At 57.7% G+C, this 13,024-nt stretch overlaps 2 protein-coding genes across 2 annotated transcripts in view; both read right to left on the bottom strand.

Moving 5' to 3' along the window:
- The window catches only part of LOC102369268 (PHD finger protein 13-like), a 5,448-nt gene extending 4,947 nt beyond the window's left edge, over positions 1-501 (bottom strand). The window contains exon 1 of the mRNA XM_025195887.1: positions 446-501. Coding sequence (XP_025051672.1) covers positions 446-501 — 56 coding nt within the window. The remainder of the gene's footprint in view (positions 1-445) is intronic.
- ABCF3 (ATP binding cassette subfamily F member 3) overlaps positions 7-13,024 on the bottom strand; it is a 13,836-nt gene continuing 818 nt past the window's right edge. The window contains exons 2-21 of the mRNA XM_006017157.1: positions 12,903-13,018; positions 12,682-12,761; positions 12,256-12,308; positions 10,726-10,823; positions 10,468-10,590; positions 9,976-10,242; positions 9,599-9,679; positions 8,932-8,991; positions 8,348-8,404; positions 7,987-8,009; positions 6,916-6,971; positions 6,462-6,662; positions 5,995-6,071; positions 5,408-5,452; positions 4,792-4,924; positions 4,405-4,493; positions 3,922-4,013; positions 2,872-3,004; positions 2,436-2,523; positions 7-749 (exon numbers count right to left, since the gene is read on the bottom strand). Of these exons, the coding sequence (XP_006017219.1) occupies positions 591-749; positions 2,436-2,523; positions 2,872-3,004; positions 3,922-4,013; positions 4,405-4,493; positions 4,792-4,924; positions 5,408-5,452; positions 5,995-6,071; positions 6,462-6,662; positions 6,916-6,971; positions 7,987-8,009; positions 8,348-8,404; positions 8,932-8,991; positions 9,599-9,679; positions 9,976-10,242; positions 10,468-10,590; positions 10,726-10,823; positions 12,256-12,308; positions 12,682-12,761; positions 12,903-13,018 (2,031 nt within the window). The 3' untranslated portion in view covers positions 7-590. The remainder of the gene's footprint in view (positions 750-2,435; positions 2,524-2,871; positions 3,005-3,921; positions 4,014-4,404; positions 4,494-4,791; positions 4,925-5,407; positions 5,453-5,994; positions 6,072-6,461; positions 6,663-6,915; positions 6,972-7,986; positions 8,010-8,347; positions 8,405-8,931; positions 8,992-9,598; positions 9,680-9,975; positions 10,243-10,467; positions 10,591-10,725; positions 10,824-12,255; positions 12,309-12,681; positions 12,762-12,902; positions 13,019-13,024) is intronic.

Raw genomic sequence — 13,024 nt, 5'->3', positions numbered from 1 at the left:
GGGGACCTGGGCCGGTGCGGGGGCAGCGGGGTGCGGTACCGCCTCTCGGGCAAGGGGCACGAGCCCTCTCCGCATCGCTTCCCTGAAACGGGGGGAGAGGCAGGGGGCTCCGCCGCCCCAGCACGGGAAGGGAGCAGTAGGGCAAGGCCAAGCCAGGACAGAAGCGTGCTCCGAGGAGGGGCTGACTCGTGTTTGGCAGATAAACATGGCTGAAGAGGCAGCAGCTCCTCTGCCGAGGGGGCGAGAGGTCTCCCCCACCAAGTCCAAACTGGGGGGCTCGGCTCCTTCCCCTCTTTTCAGCAGCAACTCAAGGTGCGACACGTGGCAGCGCCAGGCCAGGGACACGTAGTGAGTGACGCCCCCAGCCCAGGTGTCCTTTCACCCCTGCGTGGCAGAGGCCGGGTGCAGCTCGAGAGGCAAAAGCAGGCCCCCACCCCCACCCCACCGGTGCCTCTGCAGCTCCAGTGGGAAGGAATGGAGATGGCGGAGCCGGCAGTCCATGGGTGGAGCTGGGCATCGCTGCTGCTCCACCAGGCACGCGGCGGGGAGGACAGCCCGCGCCAGCCAGCGCCCGCAGTCCGGTGCCTCCCCTATAGGAAGCCCTCCTTCCGGAACTGCTCCTGCAGGATGTCCCTGTACTCGTCGAAGCCGCCCTCAATGCGCGTCACCGTCGCCTTCTCGCACACCCACAGCTCTTGGCACAGCAGGCGGATGAAGCGCTCGTCGTGGGACACCAGGATCACGCCGCCCTGGGACGGAGAGAAAGGGCTTGAGCCAGGAGCCCCAGGCGCAGCACACCTTGACACGGTATTTATGTCGTGGCAGCGCGGCGGGGGCCACGGCATTTCTGCATCTCCCGGCCTAGAGCAGCAGACTCGCAGGGTTACTAAAAGCAGTGGCAAAGCACAGCGCTTGGCCCTTTGGCTCACGGAGTCTGCAGATCACAGCATGCAGCGCCCGGTGGGCTGCTCCATGAGCTGAAGGATGGGGGCGGCGCTCAGTCCAGCTTTGTGTGGGACAAGACAGTAAGGACAAGGCCAAAAGTAGACACCCCCAACCCGTTCTAGCATGGCCCAAAACGCTCTCCTTTGCTCTCGGGTGCAAGGGGCAGAGATAATCAAGGGAGGCAGCAAGGAACCATCAGGGTTCCCTCCCCTCCTCCCCCAGAGGCTTTGAGTGATGCCCGCAGCTAAGGCTGGGGCCTGTGACTGCGCTACAGCCATGTTCCTGCTGGGAGCAACGCCTGATGTTCCTGGGTAGAGGGCCTTGCCCCTCCATTCCAGGTCAGACCAACATTATTGGGGGTCGGGAAGGAAGTTTACCCTCTGGTCAGACTGAAGGGGTGCGGGGAGGGGTGGTGTTTGCTTTCTTCTGCAGCAAGGGGTGTGACCTCTTCCTGGGATCTCTCGGGGGTATTTTAACACCCCCTGCAACAGCAGGGCATTGGCTACCATGGTTTCAGGTGGGGGTGCTATGCTTTGTGGTTGTGACAGGGTCGCCTGCGTCATTTCAGTAGCAGGCGAGACAAGGATTTGTACGGGACGGGCTAGATAGAGCTGAGCCGGTCTCAGGCAGGGGGTGGACTAGATCAGCGTTTCTCAACCTGTGGGTCGCAAGAATATATGAAAAGGTTGTGAACAAACTTTAAGAATGGATTCTCCTTTGAAGGAGAAAGACACGGGAAACCACGGCTTTCCCCTTGCAGGCTGGTAGAGTTCCAGCTTGCAAGGGGCTGCTTGGCCCCCCCCCAGCCCCACATACTGGGGGCAGCAGGGTCAGGAGCAAGAGGCATTAACCAAATGGGTCCTGGTACAAAAAAGGCTGAGAACCACTGGACTAGATGATGCCCTCCTGAAGTCCTTTCCAGCCCAACTTCCCCATGACACTGTGAAAATGCGGTTTGCTGGCACTGCACTCCACACCCTTGGGATTAAGGCTAGTGTGTCACTAACCACCCAAATTCAGGTCACAGCCCAGCCACCACCTGCCTCAACTTTGTCTGCACCAGCAGCAGCTTCTCTTCCGAAGGGAGGTCCAAGCTGCCCAGCCAAACTGTGTTACTCAATGCGAGACGCCTGTATTCAAGGCCTCCAAAACGGAGCTTCTCCACATCAGAACCCCTATGCTCGGCACACCTGGCACTGGCACAGCAGTGCTGGGAGCTGGGTCAGGGTGGAGATGCACTGACTGAGCTGAGGCTCTTTGGCCAGCTTGAGCCTGTGTCAGCCACGTCCAAGGAGAAGCTGACAGCCAGCCCCTGACAGGCAATGTGGAGCTAAAGCAGAAGGGCACCCCTCTCTGCTGCCCACCATGGTTGGGAAGCCACCCAAGCCTTGCTCTGGGGTAAGGGGGGTACAAGAGCACAAGGCAGGACAGTGCATGCCACAGAAGCAAGACCTCCCGCCTGTCCCAGTCTGCGGCTCAGGGAACCTTACCCGAAATTTATTCAGCGCTTTCGCCAGGGCCTCGATGGTCTCCATGTCTAGGTGGTTTGTCGGCTCATCCAGGATATAGAAGTTGGGACTGGAAGAGGTGAAAGTTGGGGGAGGGGAAAAAAAAAAAAAAAAAAAGTCAGTATCTCGGTATTCCACTGGGGGATGCCCAGCAGTGCAGCCACCCTCTGCAGGGCTGTCCAAAATGATCTACCCCAGCCAGCAGTGCCAGACAGCATGGGCTAATGCTGGGAGGAGGATCCTGGGGGGTCTTGCTGCTATGACAGCAAGAAGCAGCCACATCTCAAGAGGCCCCACAGGGGATCCTCTCTGGTCAAGGTGCTGGTCAAACAGCCACACTGCCCAGCTTCAGGCTCTCTAGGTGCTCCTGAGTGTGGGACACAGCCAGCAAACAGCAGGACAGAACCTGGAGGCTTACCAGAGCATGGTCATCTGGGCAAATGCTACACGGCTCTTCTGACCTCCAGACAGGCTAGCAACGGGGCGGACGGCCAGCTCCCCTGAGACACCGTAGCTTCCCAGCTGGTGACGATACTCCTCCTCTGTCTTCCCTGGAAGAGCACAGAGGCAGCGTGTCACAACACAGCCTCAGCCTGTTGGCATTAGCACCCAGGACACTGGCGCAGAGCTGCTGGCCCACTCCAAGTTACACTGAGCTCTTTGTGCTCGGCAGCAAGCTGGACCAAGGTCTTGTGCCAGGATCCTCGTGTACCATGGCTCTCGAGTGAGGCAGGGCTTCAAGGAACCACACAAATGGAGGCTGCACTAGGAACCTGAGTGACACAATGAGGACAGGGGCTCCAGGGGACTTGACTGTGATTGAATTCAAGTGACGCTGTCCCTAAATGCAATGCCAGGGATTTATATAATGTGAGATTACAGAGCAGGAGGAAGCTGGTGACTTTGGCAGCTGGGAATGACGAGGAGGGAAAAGATGGGGGTCGCCAAGGTTTTGCTGGTCTAGCAGCCAGCTACACCGCCTGCAGAGCTGGTGCTTAAGTCAGAACCCCAATGAGAACTTACTGCCTCACCAGGAGGGCTGGGGCTGTTTGCTGCACAGGGCTCATTGCAGGCTGGCTGCAGACTCTCAGCCCTGTGGCGCTCGCAAGGGAAAGCCACGGATCAAGGGACCTGCAAGCCTCCACTTGAGGCATCTCCAAGACACAGCTCGGAGCTCTTGGTCCCTAGAATCAACCGCTTCACAGGGGAGCATGTTAGTAGGGAAATTTGGCAAGGGTGCTCCCAGAGCACTGCAGGAGTTCTCCAGGCAGCAGCCCCTGACGTGCCCTTCCTAAAGTCGGAGTTCATCACTGCTGCTCCTGGATTAGCCAAAGGAACTGCTGAGGGCCAGGCGAGAGACTCAGCAATGCAACACCCGGTCCTACTTGGCCCAGACAGCAAAAGACCAAAGGCAGCTGAGCTCCCGACTGGCCTAGAATTAACAGCCCTGGAAACTGCCGGCGCTCACCTGGGAACTTCTTTGCCAGTAGCTCTACAGCACTGATGTTCAAGTCCAGCTGGTCTACATGGTGCTGACTGAAGTAGCCAATCTTCAGGTTCCTTCCAAGCCAGAGAAAAGCAACCATTAGAGATCACAATGCCGAAGGCTCCTGCAGCCTCTGCCAAGGCCAGAGGGAGGGTGCAGCAGAAAAGAGAGAGACAGAGTGTGTGTGCGGGGGGGATAGTGGTGGTGGTGGGGGGGGGGGGAAAACAACAACTTCCCCAGGGCTCAGACTGCTCTGGACACAGCCTGGACCTTGGGGCCACTGGTAACAGGGGAGCAGGTTAGAGGCGGGTTTCCCAGACCACCGCGGTTCTATGAGTTGACCCCAGGGCACAAGAGAGGAGACTCTGTAGGAACCCATTCAACAGTGGAAACCCATACCCCCCTCCAACAAATCAGCAATCTCCTTCAGCCCATCTCCCACTGCCCCTCCCCTACAAGACATACCTGTGCGCGTGTCTGATCCCTCTGACTGGAGCCAGGTCTCCCATCAGGATCTTTAGCATGGTTGACTTCCCAGCTCCGTTCTCCCCAACCTTGAGAGAGAAGCCACAGTTGAGAACTCCCATAGGGACAGATCTGGGGTCCCAGAGCCCAGAGGATTCCTCTTCTCCCCAAGACTGGGTTGCATTTTGGGGGATGGAAGATCCAGTCACTTGTCCCCCATTACTAGGGCAGCAGTGGAGGTGGCCAGGGGCCAACAGAAGGGGGACTCCCCTCAGCTCCAATATCCTCGCATGGCATTCATACGCTAGAGCCCAACTCTAGCATCTGGCAGGACCTTTGTGGAGCATCTTCCCACTGCCCCATTCCAGCCAGGTGTGCGGTACATACCACACAGATCCGGGATTCCAGGTCAGCCGAGACAGAGAGGCCACGGAAGATGTAGTTATTTGAGTCATAGTAGAAATCCACTTCGTCCAACTGCAGGATTGGGGGAGAGAACTTTTCAAAGCCATCGGGGAACCTGTGGTTGGGTGGAGAGGGTGGCCCAGAAGACGAGAGCTCAGCCATGTCCCAAACAAAGGGATCACCACACACTGCAAGGAGCAGCAGAGGAAGAAGGGAGACTGCAGCTGCTAACCTCCTCCCCGTAGGACACCCAGTGGGGTAACTGCAGAGCTGCCCTCACCGCAGGACCTGACCCGCCTCCCAGCCACCCACACCTGAGCCCTCAGGTTCGAACCAATGTGAACATGCCAAGGAAACAGCACCATTAGGTGCTCTGGCTGCCCGCCCCAGCCCAACACCACAGAGAGGGACCAACCCCAGAGCATGGCAGCAGCTACTGCAGCCTTAGCAGCACCTTTGATCCATGTTTAAAGGAGCTCGTTCCAAGTGGCAGAACCAGTGGAGGGAAGGGACAGTGGGTCTCAGGCTGCCCACTCTCCACAGGCACCACAGGAGCCTAGCCTGTCTGCCCCTAGCGAGAGGGCTCAGGGACACTTACTTCATGATCACCTCCGACTCCTTGTCCACTGCTTTCAGCTCTGGCCTGGGAGAAGGACAAAAAAAAAAGAGTATTCATCGCTCAGTGTCCTGAACCAGGACATGGCATGCCACACCCCACCACTCACAGCAACCTCAGACTGGGGGTGTCACGGGGACAGAGGCCCCTCGGAGACTCCCCAGGCCAGTTAGAGTACAGCCAGGCCCACACAGCTGTCCCAGATGAAAGGACAGCGATGCCAGGGATCAAGCTGCATGCAGCATGAAAATAGAGCCATGGAATGGTGGTCATGTGGGTCAGGTGTCCTCCCAAACAGGAGCCAAGAGACCACCGACCTGTAGACCCCAGCACCCTCCAGACAGACCAACTGGGAACTCCTCAAACCCCGTCTGCCCTAGACCCCCTCCAAGACTGGGGTGGAGCCATCTTCTTCACCCACCCTCCCCTCAACCAAACCTGTGGCACGGCTTGACTTTCCAGTCCTTTCCCTGCCTCCCTCTCAGCCATGAGCAGTGCAGCCCAACACAACAGTGCTGCTTCCCCTCCTCCCTCACAAGCCATAGGGAGGGGCAGGGCCAGGCACTCACAGCTTCTCCAGCAGCTTGAGTTTGCTCTGCACTTGAGACGCCCGGTTTGCATTGTAGCGAAATCGATCTATGAAGACCTAGGAGAGAAGATCAGAGTCCCTCAGGCCCTGTCTGGGGGTATTACTTCCTGTCCCCGCCACCCCGATGCTCCATTATTCTGCCTATCCTACAGTGGGAGCACTACTGAGGGCTAGACCTTCCCTTGGACGCGGAGGGTGCAGGGGCAAGACTGAGGAACAGGTCACAATCCCATGGCCATCAGTAGGGAAGCAGGCCAGTGATACCAGCTGTCTTCCATGCTAAGGAGCCCCCTCCACTGCCACCCAGCCCCGAAAGCAGTGCTGCACATGAATGAGTCCCTCAGCACCTCCAGAGGGGATCCCAGAGTGACACGGAGCCATGTTTCTCCCATAATGTGCGTACGCTTCCCCCCACTCCCTGCTAGTACCAGGGTGCCTGCCCTGTACCTGGATGTGCTCGCGGTACTGCTGCTGGGCCTCGTACTCGCGCTGCTGGTTCTTCAGTCTCTCCTCCTTGATCTTCATGAAGTTCTCGAAGTCGCCCCGGTAAGCGTTCAGCCGCTGTGAATGCAGGTGGATGATGTCGGTGGCCACGGCGTTGAGGAAGTTCCTGTCGTGGGACACCACAAGGATGGTGGACTGCCATGTCTGAACAAGAGAGCAAAAGGGAAAACCTGTGTCAGGACACATGTTAAGCCTGCATCAGGACGTGTCAGCCTTGCCTACGTGACGGAAGACTCTAGGCTAGCATTGTGGAGCACATATCCCCACACCTGACATCAAGCCATGGGCAATCAAGAGAAGTCTTCTTTCCAAATCTGTATCACAATACCAGGGGAGCTTCCCTCAACTGTTCTGGACACTCCCTCAAGGTCTACTGCCCTCAGCCACCCTTACCTACCTGCAGGTAGTTCTCCAGCCACAGAATGGCTCTCACATCCAGCATGTTAGTTGGCTCTGAAGGGAATGAAAAAAGACATCAGGACAGAAATGGGCCAGACCAGGGTGACTCGTGATGTTCTTACTGAGAACTGCTCCATGTAGGAGCACTGGGAAGAGGAGCCAGCTCCACCAGCATTTCTATTAATGCAGGGTCCAGAGGTGATGGTTGGATACAGCCCAAGTGCTTAGGGTTGTACAGAGAGTCCCTGCCCTGAAGGGCTCGTAGCCCAGTTCTGGACAAGATAAAATGATAGGTAAACTGGCGGTGGGAAGCTGGCACCTGCAGATACCAGAGCAGGCATCACACCTTCTGCAAGGCCTGGAATAGCCACCAGAGCCTTTCGACCAGCCTAGAGGCACCTCTTGGAGAACTCAAAGGAGGGAGGGACCTCCCATGTGCAACTCCTACTGGGCAAGAATCCCAGGTGCAGGGGGAACACAGGAGCCAGCCCCACAGTACAGCGGGCACTTACCCCCTGCACCATTATACCCACCCCCACAAGGCCCCAACACAGCGGTGGCATGCAAAAAGTGTATACCTGGGCCCAAGAAAGCAGGGTACAAGTCAGGGCAAAATCCCTACTCCCCGCAGGGAAAAGTTCACTAACTGCCCCCAGCTGCTTCTCCACTGCTCGGAGCCATTAAAAAAGGGATTGTTTGCAGGAGAGAAATGCTGTGCTGGGGCCACGTCAGGGCTTTGTAGGCCCTGAGGCTCAGCGATCAGCTGTCCCCAGAGCTGACCATCCTCCATGTGGAAGGCACCAGTGGGATGGGTGGGGGGCAGGACAACAACCCAGTGAGGCTCCTCACCCAACCTCTAAGCTCTTGGGAGAGCAGTGCATGCAGATCTCCCTCTCCCACTCCGTCACCACCGTCCTCCTGTGCCTGCGCCTGGCCAGAGACACCCTGGCTGTTTAGCCCACATAGGCAGCCAAAACTCCTGCTGGGTCTCCAATGCCTAAACCAAGGATAGTCAAGGCAACCCTGGGCTCCACTCAGGGATGAGAAAGGACTCGGGGCATGAACTTACCATCAAGCAGAAGAAGATCCGGCCTGAGAGAAAGACAGGGAAAAAGCAGTGTTAGTACTCAGGGCGGGTCTCCAGGCCTGAGCAGTGGTGCTGCAACTCTCACTGCCACTCTCACCCCCGGCTGCAGAGCCTGCCCCACAGCCTGTGCACCCTGTGGGTGCCCTGTTGGCGGCAGCTGGGAGCTCCTCCCACAGCCAGCTCTCCTGCCCCTTAGCCGAGAGTGCCTCTTGCCTGTGCACCAGCCTGAGCTCACCCCAAAGCAGCCCATTAGGCCGCTTCTGCAGTCACCCGCCCCTTCACACTTCCTTGGACAGAGAACCAAACGCAACATCAACCCGGACAGCACTGTTTGGAGACCTACCTGGCAAAAAGGGCTCTGGCCAAGGCCAACCTCATTCTCCAGCCTCCTGAAAACTCTCTGGGTAGAGACAAAACCAAATCCAAGAGGTGTTAGCCCTGCACTGCTGTGTTGGCCCACAATCACTCCTCACCCACGGAGCCCCCTGTTGTTAGACCCTCAACAGCTGAGAGATGCCAAGGGTGCTCCCTGGGAGCAGGTACCCTTGTAGCTCTGCTGTCCCCCAGAGGCAGCTTAACACTACAGTTGAGCCTGGCCGTGAGAGAGGACAGGGGGCAGTCCAAGTTTGCCAGGCTTGCGAGCAGCCACAGCTCCAGAGCAACAGCACATGGTGTTGGGCTGGCTCCAAGCAGGGCCCCATAGCCTGACGCCCCAGGACAGCAGCCTACATCAGAAGAAAAGGAACCAAGAGGCACCTCTTCCTCAGCTGAAGTTACAAGCAGTCCCTGCCCGTGCCAGTGCCCCGCAGAGCCCTGGCTATGCCTGGTGCTTGTCGCTAGGAAGTAGGCAGCTCTGTGCATGGGGCCTGCACTGCACAGGAATTTAGAGAGGCATCTCCAATGCAAGGCGTGGGGCAGGACACTTACTTGGTCGTCTGCTGCTGCATCTTCGCACTGAAGCCCAGCCCAGCAAGAATGACAGATGCCCTATGTAGGAGAGAAAGAAACGCACCTGAAGTCCCCTCAGGACTAGCACCAAGATCCCAAGGACCACAGTGGAAACTGCTGTGCACCCTACAGCACGTTCTAAACATCCCCTGCCCACGGGCAGCACCAGCTCCCTAGCAAGGCACCCATTTATCCATAGCCCTGACAGCTACACATGGGAGCACTGAAAGCAGGTGCCGGTCCACAGAGAGGTACAGCCCTGGCTTTCAGGCCAGTCTCCATCATCTTCTGGCCTGGAAACATTCCCTCAGCTACTTACAAGACAGCCAGAGGATGGGAAGCTCCCAGGCTCAGTGGAGCAGCATTAGCTCAAATCAGCTGAGTGTCAGGAATTCTGGCTGCCCAAGTTCTCGGGAACTCCCAGCTACTCCAGACCCTATCTGCCCCAGCAGGCAGTAATCCAGGGAGGGAAGCAGCCCTTATGTGGATTGCACAAGGACAGAGGGACAACCCAGCCCCGGAACCCTGCCCCAAACCCTAACACTTCCTCCAGCCCAATCACCCATCGCTTCCTAAGCTCTCTGTGGCAAGTTCATGGCAAACTGGCAGCCCCTGTGCCCGGAGCAGAGGGGGAGACGGGCCTTACCTTGCTGGCGCCTTGTCTGCTTCGATCTCCTCCAGCTTGGCATAGATTTCTGAAAGTCTGGCAACTTCTGTTCCCTCTGCCCTGGAACAAGATGCAAGAGTGGCATGAGGGCTCCCTGCAGAGACAGGGTATAGTCGGCCTCCTCAGGCCAGGAGTGAGGACACCTGTGGGTCCCTCTCAGTGGCACTGGGGGGCAAAGTCCATTTGGACCAGAGTTTTAGCATGGGACACTCCCAGAGACTGGCAATGGCAAGGCAGCGGGACAGACAATGGGACCAAGTTCCTTGTGGACACAAAACCCAGCATCCATATGACCAGCCTCCTGTAGCAGGACAAGCACCAGCTTGCATGAGACAAGCGGGTTAGCAACTTCTCACCTGCCGGCATTGACCCTAGCCGTCAGCTCCTTCTCCTCGCGCAGCAGGCCCTCCCGCATGAGGTCGCACTCCAGCACGCTCTGCAGCGCCGGCGTGTCATCCCCCGCCACCTCCTGCTCCACGTGCAGGATGCGGATGTGTGAGGGGATGCGCAGGCTCCGGCTGGCGATCATCTTCAGCAGGGTAGTCTTGCCCAGCCCATTCCTGCCCACCAGTCCATAGCGCCGGCCAAATGCCAGGTTCAGGTCTGAGCCTGCTAGCAGCACCCTATGCAAAGGGAAGAGCCAGGCGTCTGCTCAGCAGCAGCCTCCAGACTTCATGGGCGGACGGGAGTTAGCTCACTGCTCAGGACAGTGCTACGAAGGCAACACACCCCTGCCCTGCCCCTCAAGCCTGTCCCATTGCCTCCCTCAAACCAGGGTATTTCCAGGCTCCCACTAGGGCATCTCTGCCCGTCCTCGTCCCATGTTCCCCAGCCTCCCAAGGACTCACCGCTCACCGAAGGACACATCGAAGTTCTCAATGCGCACATCATATGACTTGTTCTTGCCCGACGACTCCATGCGTGTTTCCTTCTTGCTGGCGGCTTGGCTGGCAGACGCCTCCTCCAGGACCCTGGCACCAGAGGAGGAGGACCAGGTTTCATGGAAGGGAAAAGCCTTTGGGCAAGTCAACCTCTCCTCCCCCACACCACATGGACCTGAGCGACTAAAACCCTGGCCTGCCCTGGGGCGCACCCTGCACACTCACAGCGGGTTACTGGACTTCAGGGTATCCTTCTCCAACCTCTTGTCCTGCTTAGCCTTCAGCCTGGCTTCAGCTTTCTGCAGCTTCTTGGCATTCACCATCTGGGGCACAAAGAAGGGGTTTAGAGAAGACCGAGAATCCTGCAGGCATCCTCAGGCACGGGTCCAGGAGGGAGCAGCCCAGGTACTGAACACAAATCCTAGAGGCCTGGGAGCTCCCAGGAAGGAGCAATACTTGGTGGGGCACAAGGACATAAGGGGCGAGACAGAATTAAAGCTCACTGCAGGGAAACGTCTCTAGCTGGGGATTTGCTCAGGAATGGAGTGGTCCATGGGCAAGGCTAGCCAGCGGGTGCCACGAAGATGATCTGGCAACCGTTCGTTCTGTCCCACATATAAAACACCACAATCCCTCAGGAGCTCTGAGTGTCCCAGTCGCTTCTCCCCACGCTCCACAGCCCACCTCTCCCTCCATCAGCTCCTCCACTTCCCTGGTGACCAGAATTTCATGCAACCTGAGCCGAACTCGCACTATGTGGTCAACAAACCAAGATGGGGCTCAGAAACACTGTGCAGACTCAAAGGACCAGAGGGACCAGGCTGATCTGCCTGACCAGCTGTAAGATTCCCCCAAACCAATTCCTTCCTCAAGCAAAGCCATTATAGTTAAACTGCCGCCAATTTTCCAAACAATGTAACCTAGTATCTGGTCACACCAACTGCACCCAGCCTGCCAGGCAATATAGATCCTTCTTCAGAGAGCCTGTCCCCTCCACCCAAGGCATCTACAAGGAAAATCTTATGGTTTTACCCCAGGTCAGTGGTAAGAAGGTTAAGTAGTGAAAGACTAAGAACTGCTCACTGCAAAAAAACTGCTTCATTACAAGTCCCCGTTTGCACGTACACGGAGACATATTTGTTGGGCAGCTTGTAATCAGTCTGTGCCGTGCTGACGAGTCCGTAACAGCCTGGCTGCTTAATCACAAAGCCCTACAGGAAGAAGCCAAATGCCCTGCAGAAGTCCAAGCATGCCACATTGCCACTATTCCTTACAACCAGGCCGGCAACCCCCTCATCAACTGACACGATGTTAAATTCAACAGAATCTATAAGTTCGTATTGTTGGACATCACTCCCTGCCTGCCATTTAATTCTTTAACCATCAAATCCTCTATCATCTCCCCCTTTGTTTTGCTTGGGATGACAGGCTGACAGGCAGAATGTTCCCTGGGTGACTGTATTTACCAGATTCAGTCCAAGCAGTCCCTGAAGTTAACCGAAACTTTGACACAGAGGAAGCAGCAGAAACATGTAGTTATGGACCTAACAGAAGACCCCCAACCTGACTAGAGAAGATCTCTAGCAGGACGGATTGAGGGAAAGCAGGGGCTCTCACAAGGTGTGAAGCAAAGGGGGCAGTTTGCTGCTCCGAGTGTTTATTGCAGCCTGGGGAGCAGTAACGGGTGCAGGATCACGTGCGACACCGTCTATCGTTTTTTCCAGGTAAAAATAAACCAGCGTAAGACCTCCTTACCGAGGTCTGGTCTCTCTTCAGCAGCAGCTTTGGTAACAGGTCCACGCCCGCATCTGCAATCAAGCAGGAAGTCCGTCAGCGCGAGTTCTGGACCCTCGCGCTCGGCCCAGCTCCCGGCTCCGTGCCGCCCAGACGGCAACGAATTCACACGACTCGCTGGCAGGCGGAGCAATAGCCTGGCGCGGCAGGTGCAAACACCGAGAAAGACAGAGGCCAAACGGCTCGTCCGAGGTGACATCAGAACCTAAATCCTTACCCTGGTTCTTGCCACCGGGTCTGGCGGCCTCACGGACCTCTAGTAGCCTCCAGAGCCCCGTCAGCGGCACCAGCCCTCCCACCACCCCCAGTAAGACTCCTGCAGGAAGGGACAGGTCGCACGGGAGACAGGCCAGCGAGCAGCCCACCAACGCAGCGAAGCCTCCTCACCACAGCCGTCCGTGATCTGGGAGAGCTGAATGGGGGCGTCCAGCAGCACCTGGTTGCAGCCCCGGGGTTTCTCGTCGTCCCTGCAACGCACGCGGCGGTCAATGGGGAAGCTGCCCGGGCACCAGCCCTGCTTCCCCAGCCCGGCCGGGACGCCGCCACAGCCGGGGGGCGAAGGCAGCACCCGCCCGGGCCCTGCCGACCCCCCCGCCGCAGGTACGCACATGTGCAGCGCGTCGTACATCCTGCGACAGACGTCCCGGATGTCCTCATCGTCTTTGGAGTCGCGGGACACGTCCTGCAGGAGCTCCCCGACCGCTTCGAACAGCTCGTCCTCCGACTCGAA

The sequence above is a fragment of the Alligator sinensis genome, unplaced genomic scaffold, assembly GCF_000455745.1.
Source record: "Alligator sinensis unplaced genomic scaffold, ASM45574v1 scaffold301_2, whole genome shotgun sequence".
NCBI lineage: Eukaryota > Metazoa > Chordata > Crocodylia > Alligatoridae > Alligator > Alligator sinensis.
This window is presented reverse-complemented; position numbering and strand designations above follow the sequence as displayed.